The sequence below is a fragment of the Artemia franciscana genome, chromosome 21, assembly GCF_032884065.1.
Source record: "Artemia franciscana chromosome 21, ASM3288406v1, whole genome shotgun sequence".
NCBI classification, from domain to species: Eukaryota; Metazoa; Arthropoda; class Branchiopoda; order Anostraca; family Artemiidae; genus Artemia; species Artemia franciscana.
The window spans coordinates 27919122-27941275 of record NC_088883.1 but is presented as its reverse complement, the minus strand read 5'-3'; the positions used below and the strand labels follow the sequence as shown (position 1 = coordinate 27941275).

At 33.7% G+C, this 22154-nt stretch overlaps 1 protein-coding gene across 4 annotated transcripts in view; it reads left to right on the top strand.

Moving 5' to 3' along the window:
* LOC136040747 (SWI/SNF-related matrix-associated actin-dependent regulator of chromatin subfamily E member 1-like) overlaps positions 1 to 19304 on the top strand; it is an 83629-nt gene extending 64325 nt beyond the window's left edge. For 3 of the 4 annotated variants that reach the window (XM_065725058.1, XM_065725057.1, XM_065725056.1), the window contains exons 9-12: positions 3883 to 3978; positions 6149 to 6301; positions 11817 to 11972; positions 18565 to 19304. In XM_065725058.1, the coding sequence (XP_065581130.1) occupies positions 3883 to 3978; positions 6149 to 6301; positions 11817 to 11972; positions 18565 to 18651 (492 nt within the window). In that variant the 3' untranslated portion in view covers positions 18652 to 19304. Of the gene's footprint in view, positions 1 to 3882; positions 3979 to 6148; positions 6302 to 11816; positions 11973 to 16434; positions 16457 to 18564 lie in introns of all 4 variants that reach the window. The other variant, XM_065725059.1, reaches the window with a different exon arrangement.
* The last annotated feature ends 2850 nt before the right edge of the window (positions 19305 to 22154 follow it).

Here is a 22154-nt window from a genome sequence, read left to right as displayed (position 1 = left end):
TAAGTTTACTGGCGGAAGATTTAAGTTCTTTTACTCTTTTATCAGTAATTGTAGATGGAAAGATGAGTTCAAATTTTTGAGACAAAAAAGAGTTACTAGTCCAAGGGGGCAAATACGAAAGGAATTTAGCAAATTTAAAATAAATCTGGTGAACAAGTTTTTTTTTAAGCAGGAAATAGTTGCCAAATAGGAGACAGAGCAAGAAATGAAGCACAGTTAGACTATTGTAAAGTTTAGAAAATATTGAAACGACTAAGGTTTGTAACGTTAGAGACAAGTGACGCATAAGCTATCCTTGTCTTTTTATTCAAGATTTTGGATGGCAAGCTTGATAGTTTCTTAAATTGAATTTCCAATGGACGTTCCCAGGTAAATAAGGCTTTTAGAGAGGGGGATACAAGTTTCAGTTAGTTGAGGGGATTTGTCAGAGCATAATTTCATGTTGAAACCAACAGTTACAGTTTTATCTACATTAAAACTTAAACCAATCTGCTGATTTTCTAGTTTTAACTTTGAGAAATTGCTCAAATCCGGAATCTCTCGCAACCAGAGATAGTGCGACCCGGATTCGGGATATTATCAGCACACCTAGGTAAAGACACGTCTAAACCCCAGTAAATACAGGTAGACTTCATATATTTTTGGCCTAAAATGACTTAATTATTAAAAAGCGTGGAGAAAGCAAGATCTACTTGTCTAACGCCCTTTAGTACATTAAGAAGCCCTGAGCCGCACTTCATTTTGGCACGAAGATGCTTATACTTGTATCGAAGCCATTTTATAACTGACAAGTAAATGCTTCTTTCAAGAGCTTCTACCAAAATCTAGGCAAAAAATACACGAATCAAATGCTCTGGCTATGTCCAGTGCGCATACAACTAGAAAATCCTCGGAATCTTCCACATCTACAAAAACCTTAAAAAGGGAAAAAAGAGCATGCTCACGACTAAGCTCTTTTCTGAAAACCGAACTGATGCGCAGGCACAGAACACTTTTGGGAAATATCTCTAAGGATAATAGACTCAAATATTTTAAAAGAAGTTCTAGAAACGGTTATAGGCCTATACGATAGACATTCATCGAGGTTTTTTTCCTTTTTTGGGTATAGGCGTAATCTGGCCAATAGAAAACTACTGAAGCACAATACCAGAAGAAATAGACATTTGAAAAAGTAACGAAAGATGCTGCGACAAAAGATCACTATAATGTTTGAAGTGTTTAGCAGATATTAAATCAACACCGGTAGATGATTTTTTCTTATTTTTTTATAGAGTAAACGCAATATCAGACGGCGTCACTGTAAAAGCAGAGCGCGTAGAATTAGCAACCAAACGGTCAAGCTCTTTTTTATATTTACTTTCTGCAACAAGGTCAGACGACGAAAATTCACTTTTATGATAATCAGTCCAGCTTTTTTCTTGGATACTGCTGACAGAAGTCCGATCACTGGGTTTGAAACTTTTCCACAAAAGTGAAGGGTCACCAGCTATTTTATCGACATTTTTTTCAACATTATTTTGTGGCCTTGTGAACTTTTTTTTTTAAACCCAATTCGTTTACTATACCGGAGCGCAATTTGTCGGTGTCGTTCCAGATTCGGAGCCACAATCAAACTGAATCGTAAGCTGCAATTACACTTGGATTTTTAGATCATTCGGTGACTTCCGTCTTTTTGCGAACACGTCTAGATGGGACTGCACACTTTTCCGCGCATCGGAGCGCGTGGTTGATTTCTGCAAGATGACTCGTAAGCTGTATTTTGATCTCGTGCTCACTAATATAAGACCTGCATTCTGAACTAAGTAGGTAAAAAGGAACTTTAATTTTGTTGAGTAACATGTCACACTCGGACATGAACACCTGAAGATCATCCTGACTCCAGTCCTGAACATAAAACCACTTTTACTCTTCCGTGGTTTTGATTTCGACATTCTTCTCAATTGTCGCACAAATAGGTAAGTGGTCAGAGTAGTAGCCTTCACCAAGTACAGCGGCTTGTTTTATGTGGAAGGAAGAAACAACATGGTCGAAGTTCGAAGTTAAAGAGCTGGGGCCAACATAGGTATACGATTGATTTTTGTCAACTAATGAATAAGAAGGAGGAATGGAGGTTCAAAGGGACCGGCTTCTTGGGAGCGTTTTATCAGTCAAATTACGGTTAAAGTCATCTATTAACATCGAGTGTGTGACTGTGAATTTTTCCTTTTTCTTGATCAGCTCACACACTTTCTTGCAAGGCCCCATAAATTTCGCGTCGGATTTCTCGTTACGATAGTTTGTTGGTAGGTAAACATTCAAGAATAGATACTACTTTTAATATTTGCCTCGACGTTTGGGGTACCGCTCGCGAGTGCTTGTAGTACAGCTTCTGCATCTTCTTTTGAGGCAGTAATGACACGCTAGTTTACTTTATTTGGCTCGACAATTTTATCACAAGTATTCCCACATATCTCTTCAAGAAATTTCTTTCTGAGACCGGGCTTGTCAGGTCAAAGCAAGTCAGCTTGTCAGGTCGGGCTTGAAACAAAGCAATTTGATCTTTCAGGGGCATGTTAATAGTCTTCCTACTCTTCATCATCTGCTTTCTATATTTTCGGTTAAATAACAAGGGAAAGCAGTGCCTGTAAAAGTGTTTATTTACCAAATGTGGGTGTTTATACGTACGGCCTGTGATATAGGCTGTATAAGACATAATATAATACAGCCTATATAATGCGTAGCCTAAATTCTTATTATCATAATGTTTAACAAAAGAAGTTGTCGAAATGCAACTAAACTTGGGGAAAAGTAATAGTAGGTGTCCTAGTTTTTCCATTTAGAAGTCCAAATTTGATATAACCTTTGCTGGGGGGGGGGCGTCTCTAAGCAGCAATAAAGTCAGCTATTTTATCTCCTGGTGTTTGTCCCCATGTTTAATTATTTATCTGTGTGAAAAATAGCAAACTGAATCACAGCAGTAAGAGACCAGTGCATCCTGTTTCTTCTGCGAAGTCAGATGGGTCGACCAGATGAACTTGTTAGTGTAGACCGGAAGTGATTGACCGGAAGATTTCTTTTAGCAATCCTTATAAACCAAGTACAACAGTAATTGCATAGTTCTATGGATATAGTGTGAGGGTACACGGGTGAAATATTGGGGAGTGATAGGGTTGAAAATTCTTAGGAAGGGGCGGTGGAAATGGCAGTAGTATGTCTGATATAAGAAATTCAGCGAGGAGGCTGGGTGAAGGCAAATAAATATAAGTATAGATATTTTTTTGAATAAAAATTTGACATCTTTTATCAAAAATAATTTAAACTTTTAAGCTCCACTTGTGTTGTATCACATACGCATTTGTAAGCAACTGATACGTTCTTCTAATGTGTCTAAATTCATCATAATTCTCTGTTTTAACTTTACAAAAAACTGTTACGGCTCGCAAAAAAAGTATTTTAAATTCTGTAACTGCATAATGAACTTACAAAAAAGTTTCCTATAAAGGCACTCCCGGGTGAAGCATTGGTTTGGGATGGCACTGAAAGTTCTAATGAGATAAGTTGAAAATTGTAAGAATATCTGCTGCAAGAAATTCAATGAATGATTTCGGTCGTGGCATTTAAATAAAAGCATAAATATGTTTATGCTCAATATTTAAATAGCATTTAAGTTCTTCAGATTCATTTATTCAAAAATTCATATTCATCAAATCTACGACTTGCCCAAATGGAGAGACAAGCTCGACTATTGGGCAAAACATATAAACAAAAATTAACAATCCTCATTGATACAGAACAAACAAAAAATGAACCACTAATCCATCAATAATAAAAAAAAAAAAAAAACTTTTTTTTATAAAACGACTATTTTGGTATGTCTAAATTTATCAAAACTCTTTGTTTTAGCTTTGCAAAAAACCAACTGAAGAAATGATTCGAGAATATATACAAAGAACTGAAGCTACAACAGCTCAACAAGGACTTACTGGACAAGCGGTTAAGGTATGAAAATCACAAATAGTTCTAAATAGCAAGACTGCCAACCAATGCATTAAATTGTCCTGGATTTTTCGGGTTGATTCAAAAATTGTAAATTCAAAAAGAGAATTTTCGTCTTCAAAATTACCGTCTGCAAGCTAATGAACATTGGAGCGGAAAACGTATCGTTCATTTTTTCCGTGAAATTGATGTTTGTAAATACGTGAGTGTTAAGGCTATATGATAGCGTAAAAATTATTTTGTGAGCCTCGGCATTGGCTGATGTCTCAAAGACAAAGGGTTTATTTACGAGCTCTCCCACGGGAATAGTTATTCATCAGAAGCTGTTAAAAAATTTTGGTTTGACTGAGGAATTTGACCACAAGACAGTGAAATTTACTTCCCTTTAGTTAGCAAGTTTCTTATTCAAAGTGAAATAGCACCATAGGGAACTTACTAAGTGGCAAGTTACTCAAATAATAATTTCTTTGAATTAATTTTTAGCGTTTTAGGTATTTTAGGGCCTGAACAAATAACCTTTAATTTTCGGGTAGGTCTCGGACACCCTTAATGGTTTTGTTTTTTTTTTATTTGACATTCGGAGAAACCCCGTCAATTGTAGCTTTTTTTTTCTTTTTACAAATTTTCCTACAGTTTCTTGAAATGATTCGTATGCTAAAACTTCTAGATAGTCCTTCATGCTTTGGGGTTCTTATACTTTGGGGGTTTGGGTCGATTAAGTCTAAAGCCTGCTACAGTATTTCCTATCAGTAAAATATTTAAATTCTTACGTCAGTGCCTCAAATCAGATATCAGTCTATCAGTACCGCATCTATGGCAACAATTTGCCAATTTATCTATAACGAGTACAAATGCTAATGTAAGGAAAGCGATTATATTGATAAAAATGGGCTGGATAGCATTATTAGTTTTAATGAATGGGGATCAAGAACAAAACAAGCCACAAAACACTCTATTCAACAATACAACAATACATGCCACATTTCAATTTTAATCCAATATTAACATTTCAATTTTAACAAAACAACTATTCAATTTCAACAATAAATGTCAAATTTCAATTCAATTCAATAGTTCAATTTCAACAAAACAACTATTATTCACTTTCAACAATACATGTCACATTTCAATTTCAACAATACATTAAAGATTTCAATTCAATTTCAACAATTCTATTCAGAAGGTCAATTTAAACAAAAGAACTATTCAATTTCAACAATACATGTTACATTTCAACCTCAGTTCAATCTCAACAATTCGATAAAAAAAAAAAGAAAAAAAAAATCAACAATACATGACACAAGATAAAAGACAATATAGACCTCGCCTTCCCCATCCTAAAGAGGAACAACTTAACTATCCTTTTTCCCACAATATATTAGCATATTTACAATCCTGAACTTTTCTCCTTTTTACTGTCTTCTGCAGGATCCCAGGAGCTCAGTGGTATATATCTTACGATAATATGCTTTGTTTAATGATAAGGCTGTGGGAACTCTGCAAGATTGTGGGCCGCGTCCTCAACCCCTAAATTATGCCTGGGGTGAGAACATTTTGCATCTGGAGCTTGTCTTTTTCTTTCACAACCCCTTTTCCATTTGTTAGTGGTAGAAAATTCGTTCAAATGTGTATTACTTGAGATCTTTGCAGTCTTAAAACCAGTGTTACTATTTCATGAAACTGGATAGGGATGAGGTATGAGAGACTAGGGGGGGGGAGCGAGGCGTGATATTCTATTTGCTGACATTGTTTAACCGCCCTCCTCTCAAACGCCAAGTCATATCGCTTGAAAAAGTGGGATAAGTATTGAAGTTGAAAGAGTCCAGAAGAATAAGCCTCCTTGAAATTCATTGAATAATTTTTGGCCCATTATTTACGGTTGTAATTTTCCAGAACTGTTTTAATATTTGTTAGACTGGAGGATGGTAACTTCCTATACGATCTTAGAAAAATAAACTGTGACTAAGGTCAATAGATTTTTTTTAGTTTACATTTTATTTTTCTAGATTTTTTATTGTAAAGGTGCGCGCTGATTCCTTTTCTGGGTATACTGATAGATCTTATTCTTCCTTGTGGTTTGCCACTCTAACTAGAAACGAGGATAGTAATATTAAATTAAAAAATTAATAAATTAAAAAAAAAATTAAACAATGTTAAATATTCAATATTTCAGCATTCAATTGAGCCTCAATATGTCCAAGCTCAAACAGTACCAACTGCTATGGAAACGGATCAATCTGTACTACCAAACGAATTAGCTCAACGTCCAGTTGAGATGTCAGAGCAAGCGTCGCCCCCAACAGAGGCAGGCGAAATTAAAACTGAAGTAAGTGCTATGTTTTCTACTGTAGAGAAAGCAGACTGCCACCGAATATTTCATTCCCAATATTAAAAAATATACTAAAAAAGAATAACTAAATATGTATATATTTTTGGTTTTCAGTTACAGCCCTGATGTGTTGATGTACATTTTGACATAGAGTTGGCAGTGGTGGCAATTCAAGGAAATATAAGGGAGGGGGCAAAATATTTTTTTTTTATTTAGTCCCGAAATTTTATTTGTTTTTTTTTTTCAATTTATAACTGAACATCCGAAACGATGTGTTTTTCAAATAAAATTTAAATAGATTATCTAGTTAAGTTTTTTTTTGTTATTCTATTAAATTAACTTCAATGAGCAATTTACGCCCCTTCACTTGGAAAATTAGCTATTTTATTTCTGTTTTTCAGGGAAATTAAAAAAAAATCTTTATTGAAGATTCAAAAAAGAATGTGATTTTCTTTTTTATAATCATTCATTACATATTAATAAATACATATTAATAAAGGCAGGCGAAATTAAAACTGAAGTAAGTGTTTTGTTTTCTACTGTAGAGGAAACAGACTGCCACTGAATATTACATTCCCGAAAAATCTTGTAATTTCAGTCCTGGATTTGAGATCTTGGGGAAAGTCTAATATATTAATAAATAGAATAATTAAAAAAGAATAATTAAATCTGTATATTTTTGGTTCTCAGTTATAGCCCTGATGTGTTGATGTACAATTGGTGTAGAGTTGGCAGTGGCGTCAATTCAAGAAAATGTAGAGGAGGGGGCAAAATAATTTTTTCAAAATTTAGTGCTGCAATTATATTGTTTTTGTTGTATTTTTTTTTCAATTTGCTACTTAACATCCAAAACGATGTGTTTTTCAAATAAAATATCTAGTTAAGTTGTTTTTTTATTCTATTAAATTAATTTTTTTATTTCTGTTTTTCTGGGAAATTAAAAATTTTCTTTATTGAAGATTCAAAAAAGAATGTAAGTTTGTTTTATGTTTTACAATCATTACATATTTTTGTGCACTTTTTTACCGGCCAAAAGACTCTTTTTACGATTGTGGGAACCTACCCTTATTTTTTTCCGCTTTCCTATGTTCTGTCTTTTTTAGAGGCAAGGAAAATGAATAAATCTGATGTAATACAATTTATCTTTTAAAAGTTCTATCATTTTTTAAACCCTTATGTATAGCAAACGTTTATAGACGTTTCGAAAAACAAAGCTGAGGTAACTATCACATTACAGATGCGCAGTTTCTGTTTTTGAGTTTGGAGGGGATATACAGAATATGCCGACAAAATCGTCCAGCGTGCCGACAAATGTAGATACATAAGCTAAATTAATTTTAAAACATAAGCTAGATTATATTGTACGTGCCGACATCTTGGAACTTTTGGAGGGGGGAAGTCTAATTGACAGTGCCTACATTACGGACAAAATTCGCTCTATAATATCTTACATAAGGTGAAGGCTTAAGTTACCTTAGTTTGAAAGGTTCTATGGTCTATTGTGATAGCGCCATTAGTTTTCGGGTGATCTTGATTGACAATGACAAATATATTATCATTCGAGGATTCTTAGCATATCACAGAAAATTAAGAAACTATACAATTTAAAGATTAAATTTAAGATTTAAGTTACAATTTAAAATTTAAAGTTTAATAAAAACTAACGAAAAAACGATCAAAAATGTGTTGTTTTTAAGGCCAACGAAAATTAAACAAAGCGAATATTTCGGGAGGACAATCGCCTCTCTTCTTTTGTGTGAACAAAAAGTGTGTGGTTTTTTTTTTAAGGAAAATGCAAAAAAATGTGGAAAGACATAGAAAACCAAAACAACGCGTAGAGCCAATGGGAAAAAACAAACAAATAAAAGCCAAAATTAGAAGATAAATAAAATTCAATAAAAACTAAAATTAGAAAAATTAAAACTAAAAACCTTAACACCAAAGGCGAGATCACTTGCCAATACCTCCGATTAGCAAAAAATGCAAAAACTTTTCACTGCTCAATGATTCCTGCCACAGAAAAAATTGTTCCGAGTCACCTCCTAATGGTGCTTTCACATTACACCGTAGAACCTTTCATGCTAACATAATTTAGAATTTTACGGTGCACTATGTAACATGTAATCTATGTAATTAATTAATTATTTAATGTAATTAATTAAACTGTACTATTTAATTTGTCCGCCATGTAGTCAGTGCCAAGCAGACTCAAGCTCTGCATTGAATCCTATGTTACGTACGTTTATGTTACGTTATGGAAAACATAGTTGTAATTATATAAAATTCCTGTATAAGAAGCTAATAAATTTTGAAAATAAATTAATGAACTTTTTCTAGAAATCTTTTCACGTCATCTTTTCATTCACCCTGCTCAAATAATATAAGGTATCTTTTCATTCACCCTGCTCAAATAATATAAGGTAGATCAGAGCCTGAATCTCAATGCGCATTTAATATTTTCAATTTGTGACTAGTTTGTTTATGATGATTATGACAATTTAAGACGAGAATCCTGGTGGTTCTATGAATCTCTGCGATAGCCTAGTGTGAAAGGACTTGTTTAAGTGTGAAAGTTTATACCTAAGGTACCGTAACTTAAAATACCGTAATTTTCGTACCGTCACGAAAATTACGTACATATTAGCTGCGTAAAGCTGCGTCATACAGTGTGAGTGTTAAATCCACGGTTATATTTCCATGAATTGATATTATGCTGTATACATATATATATATGATATTATGATATTATGCTGTATGCTGTATATATATATATGTCATATATATATATATATATATATATATATATATATATATATATATATATATATATATATATATATATATATATATATATATATATATATATATATATATATATATATATGACATATATATATATATATGACATATATATATATATATATATATATATATATATATATATATATATATATATATATATATATATATATATGTAGTACCGGGAGCCCGGCTGCGTTGCCACCGGCACTCGGTACGTGGCAGGTTTCTATATATGGATTTTCATTATCGTTTTAACAGCAGACGTGAGGTTCTTTTTTATGTCATGACGGAAACACAGTTTTGTTATGACCATCCTGGGAAAAATATGAATTCTTCCTTAAAGTTCAGACCTATTTAGATCTTTCTTGTGACCTGAATGTCATTGATGTAATATATATTATAATTATTAGTCGTTTAATTAATTTTTAAAAGAATGAAATATCAGTCTAACAATAATGCGTTTCGTTGGTAGTTGTCAGGGCTTCCCTCCACACTTTATCATATGTTCTTCCTTCATTTTCAGGTGGTACGAAAACTTTTATTGCTAGGTTGTCTTTTCAGACGAGAAAATGCCACTTGTAACAGTCCTTGATTAAAAACTGGAGTACTGAGGTCGACACCAACAACTTCAAAAGCTTGCCGTTGCAGCATATGTATAGTCATGGCAAATGCGGGTCGAAGTGGAAATTGATGTCCTTGAACAGTACATCCAAGTTGACCTCTACTAGGGTCCATCCTAACTCGGGATAGCATTAAGAGTATATGCACGGCGCATACTTCATTACATGCAAGAGGGTTAAATCGTCTATAATCGATACTATCTCGCACAGTAAAAATGAAGTGCACTTTCGGAGGTTGTTGTCCTAGTGAAGCAGCAAGTTGATTTGCATCATCCTCCACTTCAAACATTTTTTCGTAACCTTTGGCATAGCCGTTTGTGTCTCGTAATATTTCCTCCAAGAGATTCACTAGATTACGAGAGATCCCATAATTTATAGGATGTGTGAGATGTTCCTCAACATCTTCGTTGGGGCCTAAAAAGTATATTTAGCTCTACGAATGTGGCTCAATTTCATCTTCAGTAGTTTTTGATAGATGTGCTGCCTAATTGATTTTGTGATGACTTTGTCCAGTTACTTTAGAGCTAAATATATTACGACTATTTATGGTTCAATCATCGCTTACGTTGAACAAAGCTAGAGCAAAACACGAGTTCAAGTTTCGAATATGTTTATAAAATTCTTCATAGGGCAAGTGACGTCATGAAAAAAGGCAAACTAATTCATTTGGAATTTATGGTGGCGACAATGCAATTCGACCATGCAAGCAGCAATCTCCAAAGGAATCACCTTTGTTTTCTACTCTTTCCTCGGGAAATTGGAGGGCTCCACAGTGAATACAAGCAATGTTGATGGGTCCCAATGACTTATATGCAACATTTACTGAGTTAATGACATGTTTGTTCGTATATGCTTGGCTTTGTACCACACGTTGTTGGTGTCGAAGATTAGGACGTCGCTGTTCTTCTAACCGCCCCTGTCTTGGCTCTTCATTTTCATTTTTGATACTTGCTTTTGCCTAAACACATTTATCTGTTTCTTCCAAACGCATTTGTCTTTCTTCCTTATTTTGAATTTGGATTACTTCAGGCAATTTAGAAATGCCCTTTGCTTTAGCTGCTCGTATTGGTCTTGACGGTCCAGGTTGATTTTCACTCACTGTGAATTTCATTTGTTCGGGCTGTTCTCTCGGTCTTTTCACGTTTGACAGTTCATGTGATTCCAAAGAGTCATCATTTGCAATAAATGTAAATTTTTTTGGGGGGTCTTCCTAAATGCATTATATAGCTGGATGCTCTCAAGCCTGTAGGCCTCATTCACGTATTGAGTATCTTTTTTCAAACAAAAACCAAACTAATTTCAAAATTGTCAAGTATTTTACTAGTTTGAATTAGAACATTAAAATTACTGCTCACGACAGTCTCATTAATTGACGCCAAGCCTTCTCTTAGCTAAGTATTTGTGTATGTAAAAGTCAGATGTGTATTTGTGATACATCTGACTTTTCTGAACTTCATTGATGGTTAGTCCCAGTTATTAACTTTCCTTTAAAGTCAAGAGACAGCGACACCTTAGCTTAAGAGAAGCTCCTTAGCTTCTCTTAGCGACATCTAGCTTAGGCGACACCTAGCTAAGCTAGGTGTCGCTGTCTCTTGACTTTAAAGGAAAGTTAATAACTGGGACTAACCATCAATGAAGTTCAGAAAAGTCAGATGTATCACAAATAAGGTACGTACCTGTACCTTAACGAAAAAATTACTGAATAATTTGATGATAAGTACCCAGAAAGTAGAAAAATTAGGATCCTCCCTCCCCCTTATCTTATGTATGTTCTCATTGTAATTATGTCTCCATTTTGAAAGCACAAAGGCACTCTTCTTCGTAAACGAAGAAGTCAATAAAAATCCTAAAACAATGTTTTACTTAGAACACAAATATAAGAATCTTGAATGAAAAAAGAAACAAAAAAGGACTTTTAAATTTTATTTTACAGTAAAAGCACTTATGTCCAGAACGTTGGTTACATTTGCGTCAGCAATTGTATTCGGTCTCCCTTGCTTAATTTTCTCAAACTCTTTCGCCCTGTCATTTCCTGATGGTCTTTGAATGTCATCTGCATACACGCTCTTAATAACCTTGATTACCTTTAGATAAAGAACGGGTTTGGAGCCATTGCTGAAAAGGTGTCTAACGGGCACGTGCCGCAAGTTGAAGAGAACGTTGCTTATGGCCATGGGCCAGCTGCTCCATCCGCTGAGCCAGCTGGCCAGCATGTTGAAGTTTCGGCAGTAAAGCATCCAGAGATCGTAAGTAAATCTTTTGTGTCATCTTACTTTTCCTAAAAAAAAATTTCAGGAGTAAGTTTTCAGTAATAGCAAACCAATGGTGCCAATGGGGAGCGGGGCCATTCTCTCCCTCAAGATGTTTTTTCTCTACCCTATATTCAGAAATACCTTTTTAGGTATCCCCCCTCCTCCCCTACACTTCCGTGAATCGACACCTCTATAGCGAACATTAACTTTATGATAGAGTCAGTTTTAAAAAAAGGAGAAATAATCCCTCAGAATGATGAAATTTGCAAGTCTAGTCATCTATTTTGTTTTTTTTTTTGTTTTTTGTAATCAGCAAAGCTAAATAAATTATAACGAAAAATATTGCATTTTATTTTTACAGTAATTCATAGAGTTAATTTCTTTATTTCTAATTTATAGCTTAATTTCTAATTCATATTATAAATTATTAATTAATTATCATATAATTAATTATCATATAATTAACTTATAATTCATAGCTTAATTTCTTTTATCTGGAAAAATTTGTCAAGGACCAGGATAATTCTGTCCACAAAGAATTATCCTTCAGTGGTCTTCCCTTTTCCTATATAAATAACTACCCATAACAATAACTACCATATAACTTACACATATAAGAAATAACTACACATATAACAACCCATATAAATAAGTAAAAAGAATACTCTTTAGCCGGAACGCACGCACAACGTTTTTGGGAGGGGGCTGGCAATGATAGAAAAGAAATTTTCGGAAACTTGAATAAAAATACCCTAAAATTTAGAGAAGAAATTAGGATTACGTGGGAGGGGCAAGGCCCTCTCCTGGTGACCTTCCGTTTCTATTTAACGACGAGTGTGCTGCAACACATTGACGAGATTGACGTTGCACGTGTGACAATAATTCCAAAATTTTTCCAAAATTCCAAAAATTTCAATTCTCAAAATTGATGCCATAAGTATTATATCTAATTGGCTAATCACAAATTCCAGTCTTTTCCTGATAAATGTCAATTTAACAGATTTTTTGACAAATGACAATTTTTTCGTCAATCATACATTTTTTTGGTTCACAAAAATGGATGTCTTAAACTCTGATTGATTAGTCGCAAATCATATGCTTTAATGTTGATCAATGTTGAATTATGGATTAAAGTGAATGCATTTGCAAAATTATGAGCTGGGATATACAGCAGTTGTACAGAATTTTAATTTTATTGATAATAGTCGGATTGATTAATTATTAATTAGTGGTCGGATTAGTTGGATTAATGGTTGTATTTGTTAATAATTAAAGTTGGATTATGGATTAAAGTGAAAGCATTTGAAAAATTATGAGCTGAGATATACAGCAGTTGTACAGAATTTTAATTTTATTGATAATAGTCCGATTGATTAATCATTAATTAGTGGTCGGATTAGTTGGATTAATGGTTGTATTTGTTAATAATTAAAGTTGGATTATGGATTAAAGTGAAAGCATTTGCAAAATTATGAGCTGGGATATACAGCAGTTGTACAGAATTTTAATTTTATTGATAATAGTCGGATTGATTAATTATTAATTAGTGGTCGGATTAGTTGGATTAATGTTGTATTTGTTAATAATTAAAGTTGGATTATGGATTAAAGTGAAAGCATTTGCAAAATTATGAGCTGGGATATACAGCAGTTGTACAGAATTTTAATTTTATTGATAATAGTCGGATTGATTAATTATTAATTAGTGGTCGGATTAGTTGGATTAATGGTTGTATTTGTTGATAATTAAAGTTGGATTATGGATTAAAGTGAAAGCATTTGAAAAATTATGAGTTGGGATATACAGCAGTTGTACGGAATTTTAGTTTTGATAATCGTTGGATTAATTAGCTATCAATTAGTGGTTGGGTTAGTTGGATTAATGGCTGGATTTGTTGATAATTAAAGTTGGAGAATGGATTAAAGTGAATGCATTTGAAAAATTTTGAGTTGGGATATACAGCAGTTGTACGGAATTTCAGTTTTATTGATAATGGTTGGATTAATTAATTATTAATTAATGGTTGGGTTAGTCAGATTAATGGCTGGATTTGTTGATAATTAAAGTTGGATTATTGATTAAAGTGAATGCATTTGAAAAATTATGAGTTGGGATATACAGCAGTTTTACGGAATTTTATTTTTGATAATCGTTGGATTAATTAGTTATCAATTAATGTTTGGGTTAGTTGGATTAATGGCTGGATTTGTTGATAATTAAAGTTGGATAATAGATTAAAGTGAATGCATTTGAAAAATTTTGAGTTGGGATATACAGCAGTTGTACGGAATTTCAGTTTTATTGATAATGGTTGGATTAATTAATTATTAATTAATGGTTGGGTTAGTCAGATTAATGGCTGGATTTGTTGATAATTAAAGTTGGATTATGGATTAAAGTGAATGCATTTGAAAAATTATGAGTTGGGATATACAGCAGTTGTAGGGAATTTTAATTTTGTTGATAATGATTGGATTTGTTGATAATTAAAGTTGGATTATGGATTAAATTGAATGCATTTGAAAATTTTTTTTGTTGGGATATACAGCAGTTGTACGGAATTTTAGTTTTGTTGATAAGTGCGATCAGAACGTTGCCTGACCTAACTGGAAAATGTTCATATTACGTTATATGGATATTGTCAAAAAATCCTGTCAAATTGACATTTATCAGGAAAAATCTGACATTTGTGATTGGCCAATCAGACATAATATTTGAACAATTTCAAATTAAGAAAAAACAACATGGAAAACTATATTCAAGATCACATTTATATCCTTTGTTCAATGCCATATTTAGAGGGAGTGCTTAGAAGTTTTAAGACGCCTTTCTCCATCCCCCAAAATTTTTGTCTGACTTGTAAAAACAAAGCAAAAATGCATATAAATAATTTTGATGTTTATCTAGAAGTTTTTCTTTGTTTAACAGTTTTTCTTATCTATTTAAAAATGTGTTTCTTTGTGCCCCTATCCTGGATTTTTTTAATATTTAGTATGTAGTAGCGAGACCCAAAATGAGTCAGTTGGTCATATGCAACTTCGAATTCAGACTCGGTGGATGGCAAAACATTGGAAAGTTGTCAAGCTAGGTGGAGAAACTTTCAAGAATGGATCGAAAGCCCAAATAACCTAGTACTTAAGTACTTAGTTGATAAATTAAGTAATAAGTATAAGAAACTTTCTAATAAATTAAGTATGAGAAACTAATAACTAATAAGTATGAAACTAATAAGAGAAATAAGAATAAGACTAATAAGAGAAATTAATAAGAGAAACTAATAAGTATGATAAATTAAGTATGAGAAACTTTCAAGAATGGATCGAAAGCCCAAATAACCTAGTACTTAAGTACTTAGTTGATAAATTAAGTATTAAGTATAAGAAACTTTCTAATAAATTAAGTATGAGAAACTAATAACTAATAAGTATGAAACTAATAAGAGAAATTAATAAGAGAAATAAGAATAAGACTAATAAGAGAAATTAATAAGTATGATAAATTAAGTATGAGAAACTTTCAAGAATGGATCGAAAGCCCAAATAACCTAGTACTTAAGTACTTAGTTGATAAATATGCTTTGTATGCTGATTTCAAATGTATTGTATTAATATTTCAAATACATCCATAAAAGAATTATGTTTATATACAAAGACCGTTAGGTCACCTTGTTGTGACGCATAGATCCAGTGGTATTAACTGGGTGGGGCTGTATCCCTAGATTTTGAAAGATACATTGGGAGGGGGGATGTTTCCATTGAAAATGCTTTTTTTTGGCGACTTTCATTGAACAAATTAAAAAAAAATAATAATGAATTTGTCCTCCCTTTTTCCTGGAAATTCGTTTATTGACGCCATTATATAGAGTATGGTTGCAGCAGTAGTTGCAATCTAGTAAAAAGCAGAACACAGTCTTTAGTAGGCTAAAATTTTCTTACGGATGCTTAAGTAGAAAGGACACCTTCACTTCCTGTCGCCGCTCGCAAATCGTGGAATTTTAACCTGTCTTGAATTTTATATATTTTCCACGTGTTTGTCTATTTTTTTGGTTGCTGTGGTTTTTTTTTCACTGTTGTGGTCCTACCCAAGAACTGTGACACTTTGAAACGAATGATTGTGGTCATGCTGATCTTATGTATCATTTCGTGAATTTTTGTAAAATTTTCAGTTTTATAAAAACGTAATTGAACAGGACTAAAAAAAAATGCCTCTTTTTATGTATTGTTTTTCAATGCTGTGGCTTGTGGCCCTACCAAATAGTTGAGACCCTTTGAAATAGATGATTGTGGTCATGCTGATCATATGTATCATTTCGTGAATTTTTGTAAAATTAACTGTTTTATAAAAATGTTATTGAATTGAACTAACGAAAGGTATTTATTACGTCTTTAAGTGCATATTTTCAATTTACATTTCAGTTTGTGCACCTGCTAATTTACTTTCTTTCTGTTTTATGCAGCATCGATATTACCTGTAAATAGGTAAGGTGCTCTTTTCCGCAATGCTAAAAACTATGCATCTTCTTGGACTTATTGCTGATGTGCATGCGCATGCGCATAAAGGTTGCGCTTAAAAATAGGATAGCTTTTAAAGTATATTTACTTTTCAAAGGGTTTTTTGTGGTAGGATGTGCTTCGATGGTCATAACTGCTGAAGTGTCTACTCTCAAATCAGGGAAGGGGATACTCAAATCGTCGGGAAGGGGATAATACAAAATGTTACATCATTTGAATAAGTGGTGTCAAGAATTGCAAGAAACCTTAGGATTTTGGGAGGCCGGGACCCCCCTCCCCTTCTCTTGGACATGCATGATCCAAATTTCCCATTATATAGCATTGATAAATGTCACTTAGCATGTTTTGTTTTGCTTCATGATCAATACGGTCGACAGAGCCGCTATCTATTCTTTTATTAGCGTTTCAAAAAAAGAAGATATTAGTTCCGAAAATTTTCTTTCGTTTTTCTTTTTTTGTTGATTCTTTGCGGTTCTCGCGTACAGTCGTTGAGCAAGCTTCTACAGGTTGATTTTTACCACAATGGAAAAAAGATGGCTTTAATTTTTTGGTCAAATAAAATTGTAAATGTCACCGTCATGACGTGTCATGGTCCCATCCTGATTTTTTTGCGTTTTTTTTTATAGAGTTGCATGTGAGCACGCTTCTATGGGTTGATTTTCATCATAATAAAAGAAAAGATGGCTGGTATTTTCTCATATCAGTCATGGTTTATTTTTTAAATTTATTTTTGGAAACATTATTTAGGTAATCTATATCTTTCTAAGTCATTTAGAGTTTTACATTGGTCATTTCTATTATGACACATTTCGTTTTTAATTATTTTTAAGATAGTGTGATTTTTATACTATTGTATAAATACTATATCTAATACTATCTATACGATTTCTGGGTCCCGTATTGTTAATGGGTAACTATGTCATGTTTAGTTTGAAAATCTCACGCAAAGGGGCAATGTTTTTGTACCGCTATCGTTCGCCCACTGAGCTGGTGAAATCGGTTGACCGCAGTTGACCATTGTTATCCATGATGTTTAGTTTTCAAAATCTCGCGCAAAGGGCATTGTTTTGTACCGCTATCTTTCACCTACTGAGGTGGTGAAATCGGTTGACCGCAGTTGACCATTGTTATCCATGATGTTTAGTTTTCAAAATCTCGCGCAAAGGGCATTGTTTTGTACCGCCATCTTTTACCTACTGAGGTGGTGAAATCGGTTGACCGCAGTTGTTATCCATGATGTTTACTTTTGAAAATGTCGTGCAAAAGGCATTATTTTTATACCGCTATCGTTTGCCTAAGCTGGTGAGATTGGTGCCGAAAATAGCTCAATCTTTCGCACACTTTATTCTCAATCTTTCACAGCCTGAATGAAATCTACCTTCCAAATACCTCTATCATTAGAAAAGTACCTTCTCAACTGAGTTGGAAATGAACATCTTTTTGGATAACTCCGAAGATCACACTGCCTTTCCATGACGAAAATATAACAGTTCAAAATAGGGATGAAACCTTTTAATCGACAGTGAACAGATATAATTTTTTTTTAATTAGATATTCGAACACATATACAGTGTTCATCATCAGCAGTAAAACTATGGTGACTATTTTTACTGCTGATAATGAACACTGTATATGCATTCGAAATATCCAGTTAAAAATTTTATATCTGTTCTCTGTCGATTAAAAGGTTTCATCCCTATTTTGAACTGTTATATTTTCAACATCTTTGTGAACAGATAAGTATGTTTCTATAGCCACTTAATCTATTTTACTTGATTATTCTTATGGGTCATGTTGGCAAGTTATAATTATAATAAAGTAAAAAAAAATTATTATTACACTTATCAACTTATATGTCTATTCATTTTTAAAAGTTTATAAGGAAGTCCTGGGATAGTGTAATGGATAGATACTCTGCTCGGCAATACGGGCCCTAGGGGTTTATTCAATATTAGCGGTTAATTTAATTAGGGGTTAATTTTGTCTGCAAAGGCCATTTGAATGTTTAAGAAATGTCAAGGTGCCATTTTGTTTTAATACCAATAACTTTTATTGAGTTGGCTTATGTTTTCTAGGGTGCACAACAGTCTCCAATCAGACAACATCATGGATTAGTGAACTCTGTTGAAAATACTTCTAATGATCAATTAGTGAAAGAGTAATTATTCACGCTTGCTTTTTCCCCTATTTTACCCTTTTTACAATAGTTGACATTTTAGTTGATGCTTCAAATTGAAAGAGTATACCACCAGGGTAGCAAAAAAACACTACTGAAATTTTATGTTGATAAAAGAAGCAGTATATTTTGTCCTCTGAAAAAAAAATTTATGATAGATAGTGTTGTTCAATTCTATCCCGCTTCTTTTTTTTCTACCCAGACACTCAATTTTTTAACCACCTCGAGTTTTCATGTATTTCATGGCGATTTTATAGACACCACCATAAAAGTTGTTCATCTTGGAACCACCATTTTGAAGTGAATGCGTTATGAATTTAGAAGGTCATTTTTATCACATTAAATAATGTATACTTTATTATTAAAGCACTGTATGTAATGCTTTAAAATCTAACCATGTATCAGTAAATATCCTACTTAGCTAAGTTAAGCTTACCATTTGGCTGCTTTGTGGGTTTATCTCTGCTTAGCAATACAGGGCCCAAGGTTCTATCCCAGCTACCACAGGACCTGGAATAAGATTAGGTACTTTGTCTCTTTTTATTTCTTTGCCAACTTAATTCATAACTTTAGGGTGTAAATTGGTGCGTAATTTGTCTTTTTTATAATTACCTATATATTAAATATAGTATAACTGGATATGTTTTCTTTATTTATCAGCTTGGAAAGGGGGAAAATCTAGAAAAGATGGCAGTTTTTCATTGCGTTTCAGCTTTAATCAAGTTGCAGTTGTGAAATCTGAATGTATTATTATTATTATTATTATTTAAGAATTAACGACGCTTCTTGACTACTATGATCCCTGCGTCGGAAATCTGAATGTAAGTGGTTAATCTAATACTGATTAAATAACTCGCTTTACTAGCGCAACCTACATTGTACGACAAAAGATGGCAGTTGTTCGTTGTGTTTCAGCTTTAATCAGTTTGCAGTTGTGAAATCTAGGTAGGTGGTTAATCTAACACTAATTAAATAACTCTCTTCACTAGCGCCACCAAATATGGTTCAACCGTCTCAATCCAAAATATGTTATGTTCTAGAACTGATTTCAGGCTAATTTAGTTTATAACGGCTTTGACAAATTCAAATTCAAGATTCTCTGTCTAATTTTTTAAAAGTTTTTTTCAGAGTTACCAAGTGATGTCCAAGAATAGAATATTGGAAGATACAGTGATGACAGTGTTCAAGTATAGTTCTGAGGGCTGGGCACTGCCAAAGGCGGAGGAGGATGGTGCTAGATGTTTTCTAGAGAAATTGTCTATGGGTTGTTTTGGGTAACTGACTGACTGATCCTATCTCAAATAGTAAGCTCTATGATTGATGTGGTTCAGTCTGCTTTCTAGGGCTATGATAAGAGAAAGAATCAGATGGCTCTGCGAATGAATGACTACAAATTTTTCTTGTCGGCCAATCGTCTAGGGCCAAACAAAAAGCGAGTCATTGCCGAATGGGGTGAGAGGATATCGTAAGGAAAGATTTAAGGGAAATGGGAACTTTTTGGGAAGATGTGAATAGGGAGGCTTTGAGTAGATTGGGATGGAGTAGGACCTTGCGTACCTGTGTTGGCCTCAGGCGGCTTGGTGCTACAGTTAGTTGTTAGTAATAGTAGCTAGAAAGTTCCCAATTGTGAGGTGAAGATTCGACCCCTCCCCCAAAATTTTGGAAAATACTCTTTTCCGACATTTTCATTGAAAAACAAAAAAAGCCAACTAAACCAAACAAAATATGTTTTTCTTGTATTTTTCTCCAAGAAACTTAAAAAAAAATGGGCCCTCTCTCCTAGATTTTCGTGAATTAATGCCTCTATTTTGTTTTAGTCCCTGCTTGTCTATAAATCTATGCATTGCCTGTACATTAGACGGGAAAATCTTACCTCCTATCTAGTACGAAATTATCCTAATAGCAAATTAGGTATTACAGTAGAAAAATGGAACGAAGTGAAAAAAGTTTTTTTGTGGAGTCGATCCACTCCAACTCTAACTCTGACTCTTGAAACTTTAAACATAATTGCTCCGACTCTTAATATTTTCTTCAAAGAAGTAAAAAACTCTGACTTTAATATTCCTATTAATTTACAGCAGAAATTAAATTTATAAGATCCTCCTTAAATACATTCATAGTTTTAACAAATCTTGTTAATTATAATTAGCCCATAATATTAATTTTATTTTCATTGTCTTTTTTAGCATTGGCTTGACTCCAGCCTTTATTTGTTTCCATAACTCCGACTCCAGAGGGTTTTACACTATTTCTGATGCTCCAACTCCATTCATCAAAAGTTGCTAAAACTCCAATCTTGGCTCCGCAACCTGATAAAAAATGGATGTTAAGAAACGGGATTTAAAAAAACAGATGATATTCTACTGCAAGATGCTACTGCTACTACTGCTAATAGCTCACCTCAGCACCGAGTCGCCCAAGGCCAGCAGAGCTGCACATGCTCCTTCTCCATCCTAATCTATTCAAACCCTCCCTTTTTACACCCTCCCAGGAAGTTTTATTTCCCTTAAATCTTTCTTTAAAACATCCTCCCACCTCAACCGCGGACGATTTGCTTTCTGTTTAGCCCTAGACAGTTGGCCGAAAACAAACATCTTCGGCAATCTGTCATAATTAATCCGCAGAACTTGCCTTAGTTACCTCAACCTTTCTCTCATTATAGCCCTAGAAAGCGGGATTGAATAAGACTTTTCGTACAGTTTACTGTTTGAAATACGGTCAGTCAGCCGGGTATCCAAAACAATTCGTAAGCAATTTCTGTGTAAAATTCTTTCAAATCTTCATCCGTTTTTCGGAGCCCCCATGTTTCAGAACCGCATTTGCCCACTGACATAACTGTAGCTTCCAACATTCTACCCTTGGCTCAGAGACTTATCTTTCTATTCTTCCAAACTATTTTCAACTGCAAAAACACTGAAGATTGAACCGCGGCTAAAGTAACCAAAAATTAAAAAGCGCCTTAAAAAACTGGCTAGCGAGAAATTGTCATTTGTTGCTGATTCAGGAATTGCATCTATGATTTCGACAAGTCTTAATGGCAAAATTTTATTTTGAAAATATTGAGTGGGCTGTTGAAACAAAAAAAGATTAAAGAATGAAAAAAAAATATTAAGAAGGATATCGAACAAAATTAGGACACACTATATGCAGGACGGTAGTCAAAAGGATGCTTGTCAGATATATAAAAGGAACGGCTGAGTGTATGAACTTCAACTTTTATTGCCAGTTGAGGGGGACGTTGAAGAATGATCGGAGGACAAACAGCCCCCTCCCCCTTTTAGATGGCCCCTCCCCTCAACACTGATAGAAATTCTGGAAAGCCATTTTGTCAAAATAGTCAGAAGGACTAACAATTATGCCGGAGATACCATGCCCCCTGCAGCCCCTGGGGCAAGAAATGTAAATTTTGCTATTGAGTTTTGAAATTGAGGACGTCATTCTAGGAAAAGTAATTTTTAAAAGATTGTAAAAAAAGCTAAAATGAGCAGA